This window comes from Canis lupus, chromosome 24 (genome assembly GCF_048164855.1).
Source record: "Canis lupus baileyi chromosome 24, mCanLup2.hap1, whole genome shotgun sequence".
NCBI lineage: Eukaryota > Metazoa > Chordata > Mammalia > Carnivora > Canidae > Canis > Canis lupus.
This window is the reverse complement of record NC_132861.1, coordinates 46,272,008-46,294,416: the sequence shown is the minus strand read 5'-3', so window position 1 is coordinate 46,294,416 and position 22,409 is coordinate 46,272,008. Positions and strand designations below refer to the sequence as shown.

The following is a 22,409-nucleotide window of genomic DNA, read 5'->3' as shown; positions in this document are numbered from 1 at the left end:
TCACACAGGACATCACACAGCTCCTGTCCTATGATAAACACCTGTAATTCTTGCCACAAAGTGATGTTAGCATTTGTCATTTTTGAAAGGAATCTTTTGGATAAATAACTTACGTACCTGATGAAAAGTGCAAAAAGAGGGATCCCTGGGTGGCGCAGCGGTTTAGCGCCTGCCTTTGGCCCAGGGCGCGATCCTGGAGACCTGGGATCGAATCCTGCGTCAGGCTCCCGGTGCATGGAGCCTGCTTCTCCCTCTGCCTGTGTCTCTGCCTCTCTCTCTCTCTCTGTGACTATCATTAAAAAAAAAAAAAAAAAGAAAAGTGCAAAAAGAGTAAATGGATTTACGGTGAAAAACGTCTCCTCTGTGCCTGGTCCCCGAGGGCGGCGTCCGTGTGCCGCACACATGGTGAACCTGCTATTACGTGGTTATGTGCTGTGCTTGCTTTCTCAACTTGGAAAAATGTTTTGAAAATCTTTCTACATCGGCCCAAATGGAGCACCCCATTCTCTTTTTTCTTTCTTTCTTTTTTTTTTTTTGGTTCGCTTTATGGATCTCTGTTGTTTATGATGTTCCTTGATTTCTTTAGCCAGCCCCCCAACGGATGGCTATTTGCGATTAGAAATGTTGCGGGTCCAGGACATTCAATGCATTATTATATAAAACTGAAATCCTCGCAGTGGATTACCACGGAAACTGCCAGGTGGAATTGAGGAGTTGAGTTCCCTGCTTTTTAAATTTTGGGAGATGCTATCTCCACACTGAGGTATGAGGGTGCTCGCTCCACATCACCACTGTACATGAGCCCATCATTTTGTCTTGACTGATGTGCTAGATAATCAGCGATATCTCGTTGTGGTTTTAATTTCCATTTCTCTTACTGTGAGTGAGGCATCGTTGTAAGATTGTGTCTTTTTAAAGTTTATACCTACGTTAGGGGTGCTCAGGGCCCCCCGCCCCAGGGCTGCAGGAAGCTACAATTTCATATGTGAGCCCTAGGCCCGCAGCAGCACCCCGAGGTCGTTGTCGCCACGCTGTGTGACATGTGATGGCCGAGGCCTCAGGTGGACCCCGCAGACCCCACTGCAGCGGGTCAAGGTGTGCACTCTGGAATCTGATCCATCATCATTCGTGGAAGAGAGACACTCTCAGGAGCTTGTTCTTTACTGAGTGTCTTTTTGGAGTCACTTCCAGCCACCTTAATACCTGTGATAGTGAATTATTGGGCTAGCCCCAGAAGTGGCAAAGCTTTGTGCTGTTCCAGTCGGGTCGTGGAGGGGAGGGACCAGCCTGGAGCGTGGAGGGGCATCTGCTGGGGGTGGCCACGCTGGCACAGAAGGACTCAAGGCCCCAGAGCAAAGTGCAGGTACAGCCTCTCATGGACGGGCCTGGCCACCCTTCACCCTGGCTCCTGTGACAGCCCCGGAGGAGGGAGGAAGCGTGTGGTCATCTGGAGCATAAGGCCCAGCCTTTGTGGCCATAACTCCCTCTGGCACATCTTGGGGCCTGGAGACTGGACCGAGGGGTCTGAACCAGGGTGTCCATGGGTTATGTCCCCGCAACCTCTAAGGTAGTGGGGTGCTCTAGAAGGAGACCCCTGGCATTATGGCCCAGCTTCCTCTCTGTCTCCTCCCGCCCTCCAGCTAAAAGCAAATGTACCAGGGAAGATAGGCATCAGGCAGGTGCCCTAACACTTAGGAGCTCCGAGTGACAAGTAAGAAAGCTCCCAAGTGACTTGCAGAAGCTTCGGGTGCCAGGGTCCTCAGTCACCGCCACACCTCACGAGGACCTGGACATCTTGTTAAAAGACAGGTTATGTGTGGACCCGGGGCGAGGCCTGGGGATCTGCATTTGCACAAACACCTGTGGTCAGGGGACCAGCTTGAAAAATGTTGGCTTTCCCCCACTTTTGCCTGGCTAACTCTCAGCCCCTTCCAGAACCTTTCCCTGGCTGCCTGCTTCTCCTGCTGCTTGGGGTACGGCCTCCTCCTTGCTTCCCCACTTCACTGTCAGGGTCACCGCTGAGCTGTCATCGGCCGTGCCCAGGCTGCATCCTTGGTGACAGCATGCTTCTGTGCCTTTGTGTCCCCAGCATTGAGCCCAGTCACGTCCTGGAGGTGGCTCTTGGTCCAGGTTTATGGAATGACTGAGCTGAGGTCTGGGCAGCAGCGCAAAGTCTGGCCCCCCACGCTTGAGGTCTCCTGGGCCGAGGGTCTCCGAGGGGGCAGGGGTAGGTCTTGGTCATCTCGGGATCCCCAGTGTCTGGCAGCCCCCAGCTCTCAGCAGGTGGCCAGTAAGCTTCTGGAGCATTGAGTTTCCTGTACCTGCCACTTCAGGAAGCTGTCCAGGAGAGAGGATGGGACACTGGACGGCCAGCAGGAGCCTAGAAAGAAGGATGAACGTATAATGCAGCCAGTGGTGTCCTTGTAAACAGATGTGGGCGCTCCGAGCGTGGGGAGCAGGGGGCCCTGGGGAGCAGAACCCGTGGGAGGAAGTTACGAGTGTGTCATCCGTAAACCAGGACTGGGGATCTGGTTTACGCATGAGAGCGCTACTGAGGAGGTTTTTCCTTTAACAAATGTATGAAGCACCTACTCGAAAGAACCATGTTAACAAGCAGATAATTAAGGACCCGGAGAGAGTCTACAGTCTACAGGGGCCAGCATAGGAGGGAGGGGGCTTCTGTACAAATCACAGCAGGCCCACCTCTGAGGACGCAGGGTGCTGGCCTGGCACTGCTGGGCCCTGGGCTGGTGGGAAAACTTGGTGTCTGCGTGGAAGGGCTTCTTGTTCCGTAGCAGAGCAGTCAAGGCACAGAGCTCTGGAGTCAAAAGGACAAACCCTGGTTTTGCACAAACCCTGGTTTTGCCACTCACAGGCCATGGGACCTTAGCACCCTGATCTGTGGGGACAGTCTGGGGGACCTCCAGGGTTGTGGTGAGGACTGAGTCAGGTGATGCCTCACAAGCACATGGCATCACGCCAGGCACCTGTTGGGTGTTGATGAGTGGCAGCTGTTGCTTGCACCCGGGGCTGTGTGTCTCTGATAACCTTGCACGGACGAGGGTATTCATGATCCCTGCTCACCAGGAGAGTGTTGCTCAGTCTGTGTCTGAGCAGGAGCATGGTGACCAAGCAAGAAGCAGGGCCAAGAGTTTCCTGGATTTAGGGAGAGAAAATGCCTCATTCTGGCAAGGGGTGGGGGCAGCAGGAATGGTCCTCAGTTCTTGCCAAATGAACTTTGTCTTCTGGTGCGGTATTTTTGGAAGCCGCGCACGCTGTTTCACAGAACACCTGTGAAGAGTCATCTGTTGGGTCTGAGTCTCCCCAGTGACGCAGGACCTGCAGCAGAGAATGTCTCTTTTCTCTTGACTCTGCTCCCAGGCCTTGCTCCAGTGACTTGGAATAATGCCCAACTTTTCCCTGTTCCCTGAGAGGTGTGTGTCCTGTGTTGGGAGGGGGCTCCTGGCCTTGCCTTCCAGTCCACATCCAGTCCAATGGCTAGCGAATGTCGGCCCAGAGGATGGAAAGGGCCACAGTTCTTGGAGCTGGATGGGAAATTAGGTGGCACTTGACCAGGTTGAGCTGCCATAACCAACTGCCCCAGCCTGGGAGGCTGGACAGCAGGCATGAATTTCTCGCAGTTCTGGGGCTGGAAGTCCAAGATTGAGGTCCCGGCAACCTTGGTATCTGATGGGACCGCTGTCTTTGGCTTGCATCCCTGGTGTCTCTGTCTCTTCTCATGAGGACAGAGTCATAGGGGATCAGGGCCCTACCTCTATGATCACATTAGACTTTAATGACTTCTTCATAGGCCCCATCTCCAATTGCAGTCATACTGGGGGCTAGGGCTTCAACATTATGAGCTTGGGGGGACACAATTCAGTCCCAAGCAGGTGGAAAAATGCAGACTACCTAAGAAGATCCCATTTTGTTCCTTTCACCTGCTCAGATGGGAGCTGAGATCCAGCCGCCATGGACAGCCTGTCCTGGGAATAGCCTGGGATTTGGGAAGAGGTGGGCCCCCACCCCCAAACCGGGACTGTGGGGAGGGGGCTGCTTCTGCTTCCCAGCTGTGCTGAAGCCACACCTGACGGCAGTGGCAGGGAGGCAGGCGGTGGGATGGCTTCCGTCCTGGGGGCAGCTTCCATCTAGGGGGACCTGTGACTCAGGTCACATGACCACATCGTGATAAAGGGAAGGCGGTGGCCTCAGACGGCTGTGGTCCATTAACACGGAGGTCAGGACAGGACAAAATGTGCCACATGGGGGGTTCCATAGAGAGTCCTGAGTTACAAGGAGATGGTGCAGGTGCAGAGCAAGGGAGGGGGTTGCTCCCCCCCGTGCCCTGCTGGTGGAAGAACCAAGGGCCGATGCCAGTGGCCGTGTGGGAGCGGGGCGTGGAGCACTGGGGCAGTGAGCTTGCCTGGCCGGACCCCGAGGACCCGTGGCAGACGATGAACTGTGACACAAGCTCAACTGTCTGAGACCCAGCAACTGACGGGTGAGTGAAGTGGGTTCTTAACAAGCAGCACTGTGGGTTTTGGCACTGGTTTCTCACCTCCCTCAATCAGAAGCAGGTTAGGTTTTCCCCTGGATTTTCCTGGTGTCCCTGCTTCCTCTTTCATCCCCCTTGCTGATGGGCTGGGGTCTCATTTGTTTCTTCCAATGCGTTGCTTGAACAGCATGGCCAGGTGGTCCTAACTCTGCAACTCCCCCAGTGCTGAGGCCGCCTACAGCACCCCAGTGAACCCCAAGCGGCCCCCGTGGCCGACCCTGCATTAGCAAGGGGTCTTGGCTTTGTGCATCTCTGGAGTATCTTGTATTCAAGGGGTGCAGTGCTGGCCTGGGGTCTGCAGGCTCAGGTGTCTCTGGCCTTGCTCCAGGAAGGGGGAGATGCTTGCCAGCTGAAGCTAAATCCAGTCAGCTCATGTGAGACGGAGCGGTGATGGTCTTGTCCCAGCTGGGACACCAGTGATTTCTCTCTGTTGTTTCCTTTCTTTGGAGAAAAATCTAAATTTACTGAGAAAAATATGATCCAGTGTCTTCTAAGTGTGGTAGGGTAGCCTGCGGGGAGCCAGATGTGGCTTCTCGTCCACAAGCCAACTCGGGAAGTGGTGTGAACACCTTCAGCGCCCAGGAGCAGCCCTCCTGGACTCTGGAAAACAAGGCTGTGTGGTTTAGGCCCACACAGCGGGCAGGGGAAAGACTCAAAGATGGAAACAGGAGCTTGTTGTTTCCTCCGTGGTCCTCTTATGGCCTGGCCACCATCCCCCTGTCCCACCAGGCGCGCACATCCGTTCTCTGCATGAGCATTTGTGCCCTTGGGAATGGGTTTGTCACATCCAGTGTCACCTCCTAGTACAAGCCCCTCTTGATCCCTCTGGCCAGAGCTTCATCCTGTGGAGCTGAGTCCTGTGAGGGCAGCGCCCCAATGCTGACTCCTTAATGACCCCCAGCGTCCAGCAGGTGCTTTGAGATGGGTGGGCTCCAGGCTGACGGCTGTCAGCTGGGGACTGTGGTTCCCGTTTTGCACGATGGGAACAGGCTTAGCTGCTTAAAGCAGTTCTCATCCTGGCAAACGTCTGGCTAACTCCAAGGCAGAAGCCTTGACCGTTCTGCTCCTCAGCTGCCCGTGCCAGATGCCAGGGCCACCTCAGTCCCTGCCAACTCCACAACCACCCGGACTGACCCCTCCGAAGCAGCACCCAGAGTTGAGCAGATCTCACCCCTGGAAAAGAACCCAGGCAGGAACGGGCTTGGTAGTGGCAAGGCTGGGAAAAAAACTGGAACAGGATAATTGGCGGAAATCAAACAGGATATTAAGTTGAGCACTAAGCAGCATTGAGAGACGAGCCGTGATTCATAAAATTCGGGTCAGTCTAGCCAAGTGTTCCCCAAGGCTAAGGATCCTGCGTCAGCCCCACTGAGGGTGTCATACATCAGCCGGGGGCAGGTCAGGGGGCCTCAGCCTGCGTGGCCACGGAGCAGTGGTTTTATCAAGGAGTGCCCTATGGTCAGCAACGTGTGCACATTCTTACACACTTTTACACACACACAGCACGTTCTTATGCTCATTCATACACAGTCATATGTATATGCTCTTGTATTCACATTCTTATACTCATTCATATAAACACATCTCACACACACATTCACACTCATCACACTCATATATACATACACGCACACATACACTCACACACACCTCTCCCTGTCTGCTCTGTCCCCATTCCCTGGGATTCAAGCTCCATGGTGGCAGGGAGTTGGCCATGCTCACTACTAAATCCCTGATGCCTAGACAGGTGCTCAGCAAACATGAGAGCAGAGGGGAGAGTGAATGAGTGAATGATGAGTGAGTGAGTGAGTGAATGAATGAGGGGGTGAGTGAGTGAACAGATGAGTGAGTGAATGAGTAAGTGAATGAGTGAATGGGTAAGTGAGTGAGTGAGTGAATTAGTAAGTATTGAATGAGTGAGTGAATGAGGGGGTGAGTACGTGAATGAGTGAGTGAATTAATGAATGAGTGAATTAGTGAGTGAGCGAATGCGTGAATGAGTGGATGTATGAGTGAGGGAATGAGAGAGAGTGCAGAGAGCACGCAGGGCCCGGATCCCCATCAGCCCCGCGCTGCACCCAGAGGCTTGACTGAGGGAGAGCGTCGTGACCATCAGATGGGACAACGCCCCGGATGGCGCGTGCAGAAGGAGCGGGGTGCGCGGTGGGCTCAGGGGTGCGGGCTCAGGCGGTGCGGGTGTGCAGGGGTGGCCCTCGGGGAGACGCGCCCTCCGCGGGGCTGCGTGGCGGGCACGGCGCTCCGTCCTCCGAGCACACTCGGCCGCGTCCCTGTGCGGGCGGCGGGTTGCGTATTTGCTTAGAGCCTGCAAGCCGCGGTGGCTTGACACCTTCTGGACATCTTCTTAGCGAACCGCAGCGTAGCGGCAGGGAGGTGGTCTGATGCCCGCGCCGCAGGCCGAGAAGCCTCCCGCGGGCCCGTGGCGCCGCCGCAGGCCGAGCGCTGGGTCGTGGGGTGCGGGGCCGCCAGGGAGGCCGCTGGGATGTGCTTTCCGTGGCTTCGCCCGCCAAGTGGACCTGGCCGCCGCGACCTGGGGGTGGCTCCAGAGAGGCTCCAGCGATGGCTCCCATCGGCCCAGGTCGGGGGCACCCACTGGGGCACCAGGTGGGCTCTCCGCCACGGTGGCCCGGGCTCTGATTGCTGGGCCACCCCAGAGTGACTTCCCTGTGGACTCTGACCCTGTTGCTGGGGGGGGGGGGTGTATGCTCCTGGAGGTCCCCAACTTGCAAACACGTCGCTTCTTGTAACCCCTGCTCTGCCTGCGGTCTATCGGGGCAGCGTGGTGGCCCAGCCCAGGGCTCGGAAGTCCCTTGGGTTGAGCCTCTGCCCGCCCAGCGGTAACTTTGAGGGCGTTACTTCACCTCTGCCTCTGGTTCCTTTGGGTGGAACAGGAGCCCCCCCGTACGCCGTTCCTGGGGGACCCGGGAGGATTCCTAGTGCCTTTAGAACAAATGCTAGTCCCTCCCTGTCTCCTTCCACCCGTCCTTCCTGGGCCCTGGAGCTCCACTTTCATTGCCAGAGCCTCGAGCCCTGGTAGGGCTCTGGCCGGTGGGGCGGGGGGTGAGGGTTGCAGTGACATATGGGGTGGTTGGGGCACGGAGAGGACCAGAGTCGCTGTGCTGAGGACCAGAATCCCTGTGCTGCTCCATCTGTCTGGTAGTTTTCATATTCAAGAAAGACACAGAGAGAGCTGGGGCCGCTGTAACAAATCAGTACCAACGAGGTGGCTCACGACAGTTGGGGTCTCTTCTCCCCCAGCTGTGAGGCCTAGAGACCTGAGACCAAGGTGTCAGGACTCCCGGGAGCTGCTTGCCCTTCCTAGCTGCCGGCACCTGCAGGTGGCCCTGGGCACGGGGCACATTCAGCTCTGCCTTGGTCTTCACACAGCCTCCTCTGGGCGCCTCCGCGTCAGACGTCCGTCGTGTGTCACATGGCTCCCTTAGAAAGACACCTGTTGTTGGATTTAGACTCTCGATCCAGGGTGATGTCCTGGACATCATTAATCTGCATCTGCATATTTCCCAAATAAATTCACAGTCATCGGTGCCAGAGCTTAGGACACAGACACAGCTTTGGGGGGGTGGGGTGGGCACAGTTCACCCCACTACACCGTCCCTTCTGGGCGGCCACTGTGGGACCCGAACCCACCCTCAGGAAAGGTCATCGGTTTGCTTGGGAGCAAGCCAGGGAAGGTGGGCCCTCACGGCAGAGAAGCTCCTCACTGGAGAGAACAGAGCCTCGACTGGTTTTGCTGTGTGCTTTAGGCTCAGCAACCAGGAAACAGGCTTGATACAGAATAAGGCTGCCTCCAGGGAGCTTATCAGATTCTGGATTTCTTTTTCTTTTTCAAAGTGAAAATTGCTTTATCGATTACATTATGAAATTAGACCATGGAAGAAATAATAGATGCTCATTTTTCAATTTAAAGACAAGTTAGGGGGATCCCTGGGTGGCGCAGCGGTTTGGCGCCTGCCTTTGGCCCAGGGCGCGATCCTGGAGACCCGGGATCGAATCCCACATCAGGCTCCCGGTGCATGGAGCCTGCTTCTCCCTCTGCCTGTGTCTCTGCCTCTCTCTCTCTCTCTCTCTGTGACTATCATAAATAAATAAAAAAATTAAAAAAATAAATAAAAATAAAGACAAGTTAGGGCAGCCCTGGTGGTGCAGCGGTTTGGCACTGCCTGCAGCCTGGGGTGTGATCCTGGAGACCCAGGATGGAGTCCCACGTCGGGCTCCCTGCGTGGAGCCTGCTTCTCCCTCTGCCTGTGTCTCTGCCTCTCTCTGTGTGTCTATGAATAAATAAATAAAATCTTTGAAAAAAATATAAAGACAAGTTAAAGGGTGAAAAGATAAAAGATGCACCCCCTCCTGCTGTCTGTGGTTGACACGGTGGCCTGTGTCCTCCAGCTGTCCCTGGGGGTGTATAGGTGGGAGGCCCTCCGTACCGATTTTCACGCCCATTCTGCACCAGGAGACCACCCGCGTCACCGTTAGCAGTTGCTGGGGCTCCAGTATATGCCTGACCTCTTGGGTTTTCACCTACTCCGTGCTCCGGATGTTAGGAGGTCTCTGGGTTTCCATATAGCGAGCCGTGAGCACGTTCTCTTTGCCTTTTATGCAGGGAGCCTTGCAGCCAGCGTGTGGAAGCACCCTTAGTCCACTCGCCCTTGCACACACAGGCCTTCCTGTCTCTGCGTCTCTGACCGGGAGCCAGGGAGACGCCCTCCTGCAAGGTGAGGCCTGGGAGGTGACCGCTGGCCCTCCTCTTGCCTCTCTGTCCTGACACAGGCCATGTTCGAGCTGGTCACTTCTGAGGCCTCCTACTACAAAAGCCTGAGCCTGCTCGTGTCTCACTTCATGGAGAATGAACGTCTGAAGAAGATCCTGCACCCGTCTGAGGCACACATCCTCTTCTCCAATGTCCTGGACGTCATGGCCGTCAGTGAACGGTGAGCCACCTGCTCTGGTCCTCGTGGGGCCTGGCTTCCAGAACCTTCTCACCTGGGGTATGGCTGAAGCTGGTGGCGAGTGCTTGTTACACTGGCTTCTCTACATTTGTGTGTTTGGAATTATCTATAGTAAGATACAAATAGGTAAACCCAGCCATTTGCCTCCCGTCCTGCCAGGGCGTCCCCCTGAGCAGGCCTCCTATCTGCAGGTTCCCTCCCAACAGCACAGATATCCCACATGTCCCCCAGAGTCAGGCAGGTGTGTGGTGGGTGTCCTGACCAGGTCCAGGGGGTCCGTGTAAGCTGCTCTCTATCCTGGTGTCCTAAAGTCCTGGTTTGGTGCATGCAGGGCCCCAAGAGTCCCTGAGAGCCTCTGCAGAAACCCCATCCTGGACCTAGGCCTTCTCTCTCCATAATATGTGGAGATGACTTTGGAACTGTGCTTACATGTTGCCTATAAGGATGGGAGGAGCTTAACTGGAGGAAGAATAAACAGCCATTAATTGATTCTTGCAAAGAAGAAAAGGATGCCAAATTGTACTGTTAGGATAGAAGATCCACTGACCATTTCTCACTAGGCCTTGGAAATCTGTGGCTCAAAGCCCAAAACTCAGCTTTTGGATGAGCTGGTCTAACGGCGCATGTTTGGATGTGAAGCTGTGGTGTGGCAGTAGGGTCCCCTCCACCTCTGGGGTGCCCAGGGTGCTGCTGGTGCTCTGTGGGCCCCCGGGTGGGCCCCTTCTCTGCACTCCTCCTCATGGCAGCTCCCAAGTGGGCTCAGGTGCAGGATTGCTGAGAGACCCCTTGGCCTCTGCTGTTTCACCTTGTTGAGGGAAGGGAGTCTTTTTATTTGCCTTTTTTTTTTTTTTTTTTTTGTAAGATTCTGTATTCATGAAAGACACAGAGAGAGAGAGAGGGGCAGAGACACAGGGAGAGGGAGAAGCAGGCTCCCTCTGGGGAGCCCGATGCGGGACTCGATCCCAGATCCCAGGATCATGCCCTGAGCCGAAGGCAGATGCTCAACCACTGAGCCACCCAGGCGTCCCTTATTTATGTATTTACTTATAGTTCATCGTGGAGAATTCCAGACATGCAGAAGTAGAGACAGGAGCGTGTTGAGCCCACCCCCAGCCCAGCATCTAGAGTTGCTCGCATCCCCACCCCTCTCCAGCACCCCGGGAGCCTTCTGAAGCAAATTCCCCTTGTTGCCTCATCAAGGAGCACACCAGTGTGTATGTCACACATAAGGTCGCTTTCACTCTCTTTTAAAAAATACTCCTGAGGCTATTACCCACCTGAAAACACTGAACAGATAATTCCTCGATGCAACCAACCACGCCGTCAGCGCGGGCATCACGTCCTGCCGCATCCATTGCCTTGTCCGAGCTGGGCCTGGGGCTGGAGGTGTGTCCTGAGTGTCGCTGTCACGTGTCCCTAACCTGGGCCACTGCCCCCACCCTGCGCCCTGCAGGTTTCTCCTGGAGCTGGAGCGCCGGATGGAGGAGAACATCGTCATTTCGGACGTGTGCGACATCGTGTACCATTACGCGGCCAACCACTTCTCCGTGTACATCACCTACGTCAGCAACCAGACCTACCAGGAGAGGACCTACAAGCAGTTGCTGTGAGTGTCCCCGTCCCGGGCTGCAGGTGTCACCACTTCCACGAGGACATCAGCCGTGGTCCTTGGTCCTCTGCTTTCCCAGGAGAGTACCCGAGCCTGGCATGTGCCCGGGGCGTCAGGGTCACTAGGGGAATATGACCCCGACACAGGCAGCCGTGGCGCCCACCGGCCCCGTGTCCAGAGCGGCAGGCTGAGCAACGTGAGGTTTAGCAGAGAGGGTTTGAGGCCGGGAGGACCCCTCAATGCCCAAGGGCTCGGGAAGATGGCTGAGGTAGGGACAAAGGCAAGGATGGGGTGGCGGGGGAGCCTTTGTAGGGTTCCAGCAACACCCTTGACTTTATTACTCACCTCTCTGCTTGTCAGCTTCCCTGGAGTTCCGGTCGATGAGGTGATTTTTCAGTCAATTTGCTTCTTTTAAACATTTCACACTTCTGTGCCACGCTTCGGTGATGGTTTAACCAGTGATGTGCTCTTAGCTCGACTCCGGAGCACCAAAGGGCTCTCTGGGAAGCAACAATCTGACGTTCGGCTTCACTGGGCTTGCCATCAAGCCATGTAGCTACTCGTGGATGCTTTAAAATGGAGCTTTCAGGGCTTGGGATGTTTGGGGGTTGAAAATGGATGGGAGGGGATCAGGACGCCAGCTCTGAGGACAGATACCAAGGAAGCCAGCATACGGCAGGACAGGGCCTAGGTACCCTGGGGTGCCCCTCGGGCAGGGCACCTGTGGAAAGGCGGTGAGCAGGTGTCCCTGGGGCCGTGGTCTAGGCGGCCCCCTAGCTGCCCCCTGCCCAGCCGCCCGCACACAGGACATCTCTGGCGGCAGGCACAGCGCAAGTCCCTCTGGCCCTTGCCCCCAGCCTGCTGCTGTTTCTGTCACTACGTGGGTTCACCTTGCCATGGCTCCCTGCTGGGCAAATCACTGAATTGTGTGCCTGAGTCATGGACTTGGCCACATGAGCAATTCTTACCTTCCCACACATGGCATCTTTTGCTACGTTTTCATGGGCCAGGCCTGTGAAGCCACTATTGTTATTTGGCTCGTACCTGAACGGTTTATTTTGCATGAAAAGCAGTAAGCGTGTGTTCGGTGCCCGTGGGCTGTCTGGTTCCTCCGGGCCGTGGACGCACATCCGATTCACGCCTCCTGCGCGCCTGAGACCGACCCTCGTGTCCGTGTCCCCAGCCAGGAGAAGGCGGCCTTTCGGGAGCTGATTGCGCAGTTGGAGCTGGACCCCAAGTGCAGGGGGCTGCCTCTGTCCTCCTTCCTCATCCTGCCTTTCCAGAGGATCACGCGCCTCAAGCTGTTGATCCAGGTACCACGTGCCCTGGGCTTGCGTACACCTCTCCCGCTGCAGGCCTTTGCCTTTGGCTGTTCCAGGTCTCTGCTAGCTTTCTAGGAAGTCCATTTGTTCCACAAATCCTAAGGCAGTGGGGGGACTCAGCCCCTGTTCCCAGTGAGCTGCAGTCTGGGAGAGAGATCGACAAGCACACACAAACCAGGAGGCGGTCATGGCTGTGAGGACAGTGAAGCGGGGTACTTGATAGGGGGTCACTGCCTGGCCACCGTCAGCTGGGGAGGCTCAAGAAAGACTCTCAGACAAGTGACATTTGAGCAGAGACTGGGCTGACAGAGAAGAGCTCTTCAGGTGACAGGCAACTGCTTATGCAAAGGCCCTGGGGCAACGAGGCTCACAGCCTGGAGGCCAATGGTGAGCTGAGGGAACTTGACAGCAGTGAGTGCAGATTGGGTGAAAGGTCAGTTGAGGCCCTGAGGGACCAGGTAAGATGCTGGCTTCATTCCTCGGCAGGACCAGGAGTCGCCTGATAACTGCCTTCTGTGAGAGCACGCAACGGCTCCTGTGCAGAGTGATGGGCAGGAGAGCAGGAGTGCAAATGGCAGAAGGGGTCTGGAAGCTACTGGACAAAGGCAGCTTGGCCTGGGGGAGGGGGCAAGGCGGGGTGGGGGGTAGGGAGGAGGGGAGAGTCTGGAGGGAAGGAAGGAAATCAGAATTGAGGTGCCCACTTTCTACTCCGGGTAAGAGGGAGGAAGAGTCTAAGCTGGAGCAGTTTCCCCATCTGAACTGTGGGAGAGCAGACTGGATGGATGAGTTGTCTTAAAACAGTTATGAACAAAACCTGAAGATGGCCCAGGTCTGCGTCTGCAGTGGCCTTTCTTTCATACCACAAACAATTTTTTGAGTACTGTGCCTACTTTTTTGCTAGTCTGTCCTGGGGCCAAAGGTCACAGATATATCCACGGGTTTCTATGCTTGGGAAGCTTTGGTTTTAGTGGAAGTGAAAGACAACTACTATTTGATCTAATGAAATCTTTTAGGAGAAGAACAGAAAAAAAAGGTGGGGAGACAGGGTCAGGAGCAGTCGGGGGTTTTGGTGTGACCCAGCTGAGCTCGAGAGCCCTGAGCAAGCAAGTCCCTAAGTTCAGAGTTAAAGGGGTGAAGTCAGCGCAGGGCTTCTCAGCATTGAGGTGCCATTTAGCGAGAGAGACCAAACAAGGAGAGAAAGGGGTCCCAAGACCCAGCCCTGGACACGGTGCCCAAGGAGGAATAGGGGTGAGGCAGGAGGAAGGCCAGGCGGGCTGGAGCCAGGGAAGCCTGGAGGGGGTGACATTTCCTGAAGCCTGGAGCGGGGGGCATCGCCTGTACAGTGGGGACCCTGGGGCCTGCTGCATGCTGCTGGGCTATTCGGTCCACCCCGCAGGGGAGTGGATGGTGTGGACCTGGCCATGGCTCTCAGCTGAGAGGATGACCTGCAAGCCACAGTGAGGGGAGCTCAGAGGTCAGACAGGGGGAGACCAAAGACCTGGGGCAGCTGGCTAGCTCCATGGCGGCAGCAGTAAGGAGTAGAGGTCACAGCCTGGGGCCGGGGGGACCGGGCCCAGAGGCCTGAGACTAAAGAGGAGGGCGTCAGAGGAAGCAATCCCACCCGCCCCACCCCGATGCCCAGGGCGGCCAGAGAGAGCGCTATGAGAGAGCTCAGGGGGCACAAACCCAAGTCCCAGAACGCTAGTTGAAGGGGTTACGTGTGAAATTTGTTTTTTAACTTGGAAAAACTGAAACAGAAGTCGGGGGAAACTATGAAGAAATTACAGGAAAAGAGCATATACAGATATGTAAAAATCTTAATTTTTCTACAACGAAAACCAACAAAAGGAAGATCAAGACCTAGCTGAGTATTGTGTTGAGGAAACGCAGGGCAAGGGCAGGCCGGATGGTGGTCCGGAGCCATCAGGGAGGCATTCTGGGAAGCACGTTTTGAGGCAAAGGTGATGAGAGCATCATTTTGTTAATCCAAGAAAATGAAACGGTTGGAGAAAAAAAAAAAAGGCACTTTCACCAGTAAGAGGAGAGTTAACAAAGTCTCAGGGTCACTGCGACTTGGCGATGAGGGCAGTTCCCGGGGCAGGGCAGGGCAGGCCCCGTGTCCATGGGGGCCAGGAGGGGAGGGAAGGCCACATGTGGTCAAATTAAAACAGATTTTCCTGTGCTCAGAACATTCTGAAGAGAGTGGAAGAAAGGTCTGAGCGCGAGTGCACTGCTTTGGAGGCCCACAAGGAACTGGAGATGGTGAGCTGTGCTTCCTCCTCCTTTTCTTCCTCCATAAACTGTTTTCCTTGTCCGGATACCTGCCGCCCACTGTCTGGTCCTGCCTTTCTCCCTTGTCCGTGTGTCTTTGGAAATTGCAAATTCGTTTTAATATCTGCTTTTTTTTTTTTTTTTTTTAAGATTGTATTTATCTATTCATGAGAGACATGGAGAGAGAGAGAGGCAGAGACACAGGCAGGGGGAGAAGCAGGCTTCATGCAGGGAGCCCGATGTGAGACTCGATCCTGGGACTCCGGGATCACGCCCTGAGCCAAAGGCAGACATGGGGTAGCTTGATGTCAGGGTGGTGAGTTCAAGCCCCACGTTGGGCGTAAAGATTATTAAAGAAAGAAAGAAAAACAGAGCAGGTGTGGCCTGACAGCGCCCCTGCTGTCACTGAGCCAGGGCCGACCAGCAGCAGCCGAGGTGACCTCTACTGCCACCCACCTGCAGGGCTCTCTCATCAGCTGCCCCCCTGCAGGCGTCTGGTGCCCTCAGGCCCCACGCTTGTCCCAGCCTGCTTCCAGCATCTTCCTGCCCTGGGACGGCCCTGGGGGCTGGATCTGGCTCTGGACCCTGACACAGCTCCGCCCCACACCTCCTCCCCCTGCCTCGCCCCTCCTGTCTGCCCAAGGACTCTCTGGCCCTGCTTTTTCCGCCCCAGGTGAAGAAGCAGTGTCCAGTCCTCGCCCTTGGAGGATCGGTTCCTCCTGGGCGTCGCCAGCAGGGTAGGGCGGTGCTGGAAGCGGTGGCGTCTGTGTCCCTTCTGGGTGCCATCCATCCGTGTGGCTCCCGGTGTTGCTGGGGCCCCAAGCCAGCTCCGGCCGAGGTGCAGGGGCCGCTCAGTCGTGCCGGCGACCGTGCTGAGAGCCTGGTGCCTAGGTTCTCCTCTGCTGTCACCTCCTTTTCTTTCCCTTCTAATGAAAGCTATACTTGTGTTTCTTGTACTTTACCTTTCTCTTATTTTTTTAAAAAGATTTTACTTATTTATTCATGAGCGACACAGGGAGAGGCAGAGACACAGGCAGAGGGAGAAGCAGGCTCCCCACAAGATGCCCAATGCGGTACTCGATCCCAGGACCCCAGGATCACGCCCTGAGTCAAAGGCAGATGCTCAACTGCTGAGCCAATCAGGCGTCCCTACTTCTCTTATTAATAAGGGTGTATTTTTAGGGGCATCTGGCTGGCTCAGTCAGTAGAGCATGTGATGCTTGATCTCAGGGTTCGAGCTCCCTGTTGGGTGTAGAGATGACGTAAAAATAAAACCCATGAAAAACTAAATAAAATACAAAGGTGGGGTTTTTTTTCCTAATTGATAAAAGTAATTGACGTTCAATACAAAGAAAAAAAATTGAGCAAGTGTTCATAAGTAAAAAGAAGAGGGTAAAGCTCACCAGTTATCCCACACCTCATGGCTGACCTGCGGGTGCTTGACCTCACAAACCGGCACGTACACCTGTAATCTTTGCAAAAAGGGGTTGTGGTTTCTAAGCTGGTCTGGCTCTTCATGTAAAATTACTGCAATTTTTTAATGATTTCAATGAGAACCGCGAGCCATAACCGACAGCAGGCCAGCCAGGCTCGGCTGCAGGCAGTGTCTGCTCACGCCCTGGGGCCAGAGCGGACAAAGGTAGGGGCCGCGAACAGCTGGCCGCACCTGGCCTCATGTGTCCCCCTTCTGATGCTAGGTGGTAAAAGCGTGCAACGAGGGTGTCAGGAAAATGAGCCGCACAGAGCAGATGATCAGCATTCAGAAGAAGATGGAGTTTAAGATCAAGGTGAGCCTGTGCCCGTCCCCGTCACCCCAGCCGGTCTGGCCTGCAGCATCTGTCCCTGGTCGAGTCCAATGATTGCCCCCCCCTTGTGTCTCAGTGCAGTGTCACCTTCACTGACATCTCTCTTGACACCTCTCGCTGACCCTGCCTGCCCCCTGTGACCATGCCATCCCCTTGGCCTGTGCTTATCTTCTGAGAGATGGTGTGCAAGGAGCCTGGAGCCACATGCTCTCGTTTCTTGGCTGTGTGACCTTGAGCAGTTAGTGGACATGAAGCACGTGACAGGGACCAAATCAGGGATTCTTAAATGGGGGGAGGGGGACTGAAAATCTGACCGCAGTTATTGACCTCCCCCAACTTTATGTAAAGCTTCAGGTATTCATGAGCATGAAGAGCCCCCGGGACCCAGGTTTCTGGTGACACATGAGGACACAGTGCACATGGGGGTCCCTGAGGTCCTGCTGTGTTTAGGAAGTGAGCCCTGGCTGAGGATGCAGATATGGGCTTCTGGGCTCCCCCCACATCTCCACCTGCTGGTCCGGCTGCTGGGTGCCAGGAGCCTCCCCCTGAGCCCTGCAGTGGATACCTGCAGACCTGGCCTGCTTGTCCCATGGCACCCAGTTCTCTCCTCTCTGCTGTGAACTTGGCTCCTGCTCTGATTCTGCCCTGCTGGGCTGAGCCTGGTGGGGAATGACAACTGTCACACAGGTGCCCCCTCCCACACACATACACCCAGGTGTACACACGAGTCCACATAGACACACTTAGACACAAGCACATATACCTAGAAACACACACAAACACATATACAACAAATGCACAGTTGCCCCCAGCACAAATACACAGCGACACACACCCTTGTGTGTGCACACACATGCACTGCTCTTCCTGCATTTACCCAGGACGGCTCCACCCCCCCCCCCCAGGGCAGTGCCCCCATGCCAGTCCTCGGGTTAGGACTCCAGTGAGGCTGGCGGAGCCCCGGGAGGCCTGGAGGGGCACAGCCGCTCTGACCCCATCCCCTCCGCCCCCAGTCCGTGCCCATCATCTCCCACTCCCGCTGGCTGCTGAAGCAGGGTGAGCTGCAGCAGATGTCAGGCCCCAAGACCTCCCGAACCCTGCGGACCAAGAAACTCTTCCGGGAAATTTACCTCTTCCTCTTCAACGACCTGCTGGTGATCTGCCGGCAGATCCCCGGGTGAGCAGCTGGGCCCCTGCCCTGCGGCAGGGAGAGCTGGGGCTTGGGCCAGCCCCTCAGCACCGGTCACCCTGGCAGGCGGCAGTCTGGGGGTGGGGGGACTGGTGTTCAGGTGGGGGGCTTCCAGGATGAGGTGAGGAGTGGCCACAACAGTAGGGCCAGCAGGACCGGGGGTGCAGGTGGGGGTTCCCTGGGGCCTCCTGGGGACCAACACACCCACCCTGCCGCCCTGGGTCCCCAGAGACAAGTACCAAGTGTTTGACTCGGCCCCGAGGGGCCTCCTCCGGGTGGAGGAGCTGGAGGACCAGGGCCAGACTCTGGCCAACGTGTTCATCCTGCGGCTGCTGGAGAACGCGGACGACCGGGAGGCCACCTACATGCTGAAGGCGTCTTCTCAGTGAGTGCCGCGCGCCGCCAGCCGTGCCCCTGACGCCCGAGGCGCCCCGGGTCTCCCTCCCAGGTGGAGCAAGGCTCTGGGGCTCAGGACATGCCTGGTGGCCCACCGGCCGCCCAGACCCCAAGGGGAAGCTTTCTGCCAGGGGCTGCCGCCAGTCGGGGTGTCCCTCGGGGCCTCAGGCTCCAGGAGGGCCTCTCTTTCCTGATGACATGTAGAACCCTCGGGGCCTGGCTGACCAGTGCGCCACACCCTGGGCGGCCCGGGCCGTCCATTCACCCGCCTGAGCAGCCCCGGGGCTCGGGGAGGGACAGCCGAGATGGGCGGGGAGAGTGGTGCTCGGCTCTCGTCCCACAGGGCTCACAGGTCACCCCACCCACCTCGGCCCAGTTGGTCCACTTGGACCAGTTCCCACCGCCCAGACAATGTGTCTGAGAGACTGCGGCTTTCGGGGGTGCCCCTGGGGTGGCACGCGTGTCAGGGAGATGCAGCAGGGCGCCCCGTGCCTCTCCGCTGGATGCTGGGCACCCCCAGCTGTCCTGCTGCGGTCTTGTGGGATGCCTGGCACCAGGCCCGGAGGGAAGTGAGGGGTGGTTTGCTCTGTGGCTTCGGCGATTGTCCTCCTCCGCGTCCCAGGAGTGAGATGAAGCGTTGGATGACCTCACTGGCCCCCAACCGGAGAACCAAGTTTGTTTCCTTCACTTCCCGGCTGCTGGGTAAGTGCCCTCAGGGTGGAGGAGGCAGGTGGGGGCGGGGGGGGGAGGCTCTGCCTCTGCTCCACACCCCTGATGGGGCAGCCTTCCGAGCCAGCCAGCCCAGACAGCCCAGAGGCGGCGTGGCTTCCCCTGCCCCAGGGCCTGTGCGCCAACCCTGATGGAGGACTTCGGTGTGACCGAGCTTCCCAAACGTGTGGATGGTTGATGAAACAAGTCCCAGGGTCTTAAGTGATAGGTACCACGAAGAAACCAAGAGGGATGTGGGCCCAAAAGGCAAACACCAGTACTCTCTGGGGCTGCCAGCCGTCTGAAGGTCTTCTAAGATACAAAGGGGCGAGCCCACCTGCCTCACAGCGAAGCTGCTAGCCCTGCTGTGCTCTCCAGGGCCTGGCCCTCCCCAAAATGGCTCCCGGCACCACATCCCAGGCCTGACAAGTTCCTTCTGAAGTCCGAAAGAAGTCCCCCTCCCCGACTGCTCCTCCCTTTATCCGCATATTGTTTTCCTCCAGAGCCCCTGTTTTAACCGTGTTCTCTGTGGAGCCAGACCCTCCTGTCCCTTGAGCAGACCCTTTCCCGTTGCTGTGGGAACGTGAGGCGCAGGCGCACCTGCCCTGCTAGCCCCCGGGGTGGGGGTGAGTGTGTGTGTCCAGGGCCTGCTGCGGATGGAGCAGGACGGGTGACCTGGTGATGACGTGTCACCTCCCTCCCCCCTCCCTTCAGACTGTCCCCAGGTCCAGTGTGTGCACCCGTATGTGGCCCAGCAGCCGGACGAGCTGACACTGGAGCTGGCTGACATTCTGAACATTCTGGAAAAGACCGAAGACGGTGAGGCCGGGGGCTGGGCGTACCCCCACTCGTGCCACCCCCTCCCCGCCCCCAGGACCCTGTGCCAGTCTGAGGGAGAAGGTGGGGGTGTCACCACGAGGCCCAGGCTCAGAGGCAGGCTGGCCAACAAGACGGGGGCACTGAGACACCACCTGGTCCGCTTGGATGCCTCTCCCTTTTGGGGGCGGCCTGGCTTCACTCTGAGCAGCAGACAGCTGCTGAGGGCTCAGGAATGGGTTCCAAAGTCCATACATTTGGGACACACCGGGTTCCTCCAGGAGGGTGTCAGGGCAGTGCTTTCCCAGCTTATGAGGGGAAAACCCAATCTGAGTGTGTCCAGCGGCGGTTCACCAAGCAGGTGCTCTCTGGAAGGGCCAGCCGGGCTCGTGCACCTCCCTCACCTCTATCCCAGCAGGGATGGGAGCCCTCAGCCCTCACCCCCACGGCCTGACCCTCCCTGACCCATGCCTACACAGGGTGGATCTTTGGCGAGCGTCTGCATGACCAGGAGAGAGGCTGGTTCCCCAGCTCCATGACTGAGGAGATCTTGAATCCCAAGATCCGGTCCCAGAACCTCAAGGAATGTTTCCGAGTCCACAAGATGGACGACCCTCAGCGCAGCCAGAACAAGGATCGCAGGAAGCTGGGCAGCCGAAATCGGCAATGACCCCGGGCCCGGGTCACCAGCTTGGCGGGAGGATGCGGGCGGGCCGCAGCAGCAGCAGCAGCAGCAGCAGCAGCAGCAGCAGCAGCAGCAGCAGCCGCGGCAGGCCGACCCCACGGACGGTGGAGGCCTCTGGGGGAAGGCAAGTGCCTGTGCAGGGGCCACCCCCGCCCCTCTCCCTGCCGCGCGCTGAGTGCCCCTGTGTCTCGGCCCCCTCGCTTGCCAACTGGAGAAAGGGTGCCTACGTCTTTCCTCTGCTGCATTTATAAACGAGAAAGTCCATTTTAAACAGTATTTGCCACCTCTCCCCCTTGTCTCTGAGAGGGAGTGGAAGTGGACCGGCATGCTCCAGGGGCCTTCCCAGGCACTGGAAGAGTGTCCCTGGCCGAGGGCAGGCTGGAAGGATTGTCATGACCCCCCCGCACTTGTCCTTCTCTACCCTGGAAGCCATTAGAATCCACCAGGCGTGCAGATGGATCACCCTTGCCTGAGCTTGATGAGCAGCCCTTGGTCTCCGATTCAAAGGACTGAGAGACCAAACACCTCTGTCTTCCCCCTCCCCAAGCCTCTGCCAGCCTCTGGCTGCACGGCCAGGCCCTGCTTCATGGCAGGCCTACCAGAGCTTGGCCCGAGGGCCCATGCCACCTCTGGCTCCCTGACAAGCTGGATGTAACTTGTGTCTTCTGGCCCCTTCAGGAGCCCAGGTGTTGTGAGGAATGAATTGGTCACTGCATCCTGTATCGGTTTTGGTTCCGAGAAAAGCAAATATCATTTTTGGCTGCATTAAAAGAAGCATCATGTATAAAATAACGGAGGTGAAGGTCTGCTCTTTATTGCTCTGCTGCACACAGGAATGAGGTGTTTGGTTCTGGGCAGGGAAAGAGGAACTCCTTTCAAGGCCAGTGGAGGAGGCATGTCCTAAAGGAGGGGATTGAGGTGACTTCCAAGACAGGAAAAAGCAGCCAGGGTTAGGACCTCAGGTTGGAAAAAGATTTGGGCCTCTACTTATGGAAGGATTCCAGAAACAAGATGCTATTTGAAGGAGTTGGAGTGGAAGTGAGAACGCAGCTTTGGAAGACCATAGTAGGACTATCAGAAAAATCAGTGGGTGGCGATCCCACAGGAGATCTAACATCAGGCATGGGGCTGGGGCTTCCTCCCTGGCCAGTCACTTCCTACCTTGGGCACTTCTTCCCACTTTTGGTGCCAGCAAGTTACCCAAATGCGGTTCCTCCCCCAGCCCAAGCTACCTTCATGGATTCCTTACCCCCCACCCCGACTCTGTCCTGGAGTGTGGACGTCTGGAATCAGACCCTTCCCAACCCTGCCTGCCTGAGACCACACTCTTTCTGCCAGGGCACACTTTCCTCCATGCCAGAACAGGTCCTTCATTAGCCCAGGATTTAGATCAAGTGGAACTTTGCAGCAACTTCTCACAGGCCACAACATGGCTTTTGGCATTCTTGAGACCTGAGACCCTTGGAGAATTGGATGGATTTCTGGAAGGTGCATACGTGTGCAACACTCTGGTTCATCAGGGAGCGGCCGACTGACTGATGCTCATAGGGCCTCTGTGCTACACCCCCAGGGGGAGTACCCACACTTAAGTCTCTGAGGAGAGGGGGCCGGGGGAGAGGGGCCATTCCTGGCCTTATGCTGCTCTTGGAGGTGGGGGACCCTGGGACAAAGGGGAGGGGTGACCACTGGTCCTGGCCCTTGTCCAGTTAAGCTTTTTGAAGCTGGTAAACAGCATGCTGATTTGGATCAGCTACTCTAACTAGGGCTTTGGTTACCAGAGGTTACGTGGAATGAAGTAATTTAAACAGTTTCGTGAGAACTGGTCAGTTTTAGAACAGTCCTTCATAAGTGGAAACTTCTAACCCTCATGTGTTTTGGGCCAGTGCCCATCTGGAGTATCCAGGAGAAGAAAACTGGTCTTAGCTGGAGCAGAAGTGATCAGGAGCTCAAGGAAGCTAAGGAGGCCAAAAGAGTCCCTAGAAACAGCAGTGAAATCAGAGGTGAAGGAGGAACAGCTTCCCTCCACCAGCACCCACACCTAGACCCAAGGGATCAAACCATCACTGGG

The 22,409-nt window shown here is 56.6% G+C and overlaps 1 protein-coding gene across 1 annotated transcript in view; it reads left to right on the top strand.

The window, feature by feature from the left end:
- Positions 1 to 21,133, top strand: part of NGEF (neuronal guanine nucleotide exchange factor) — a 39,315-nt gene extending 18,182 nt beyond the window's left edge. The window contains exons 4-13 of the mRNA XM_072796717.1: positions 9,362 to 9,522; positions 10,994 to 11,146; positions 12,333 to 12,462; positions 14,659 to 14,733; positions 16,440 to 16,529; positions 17,561 to 17,724; positions 17,966 to 18,121; positions 18,755 to 18,834; positions 19,555 to 19,659; positions 20,136 to 21,133. Coding sequence (XP_072652818.1) covers positions 9,362 to 9,522; positions 10,994 to 11,146; positions 12,333 to 12,462; positions 14,659 to 14,733; positions 16,440 to 16,529; positions 17,561 to 17,724; positions 17,966 to 18,121; positions 18,755 to 18,834; positions 19,555 to 19,659; positions 20,136 to 20,326 — 1,305 coding nt within the window. The 3' untranslated portion in view covers positions 20,327 to 21,133. The remainder of the gene's footprint in view (positions 1 to 9,361; positions 9,523 to 10,993; positions 11,147 to 12,332; positions 12,463 to 14,658; positions 14,734 to 16,439; positions 16,530 to 17,560; positions 17,725 to 17,965; positions 18,122 to 18,754; positions 18,835 to 19,554; positions 19,660 to 20,135) is intronic.
- Positions 21,134 to 22,409: the final 1,276 nt, after the last annotated feature.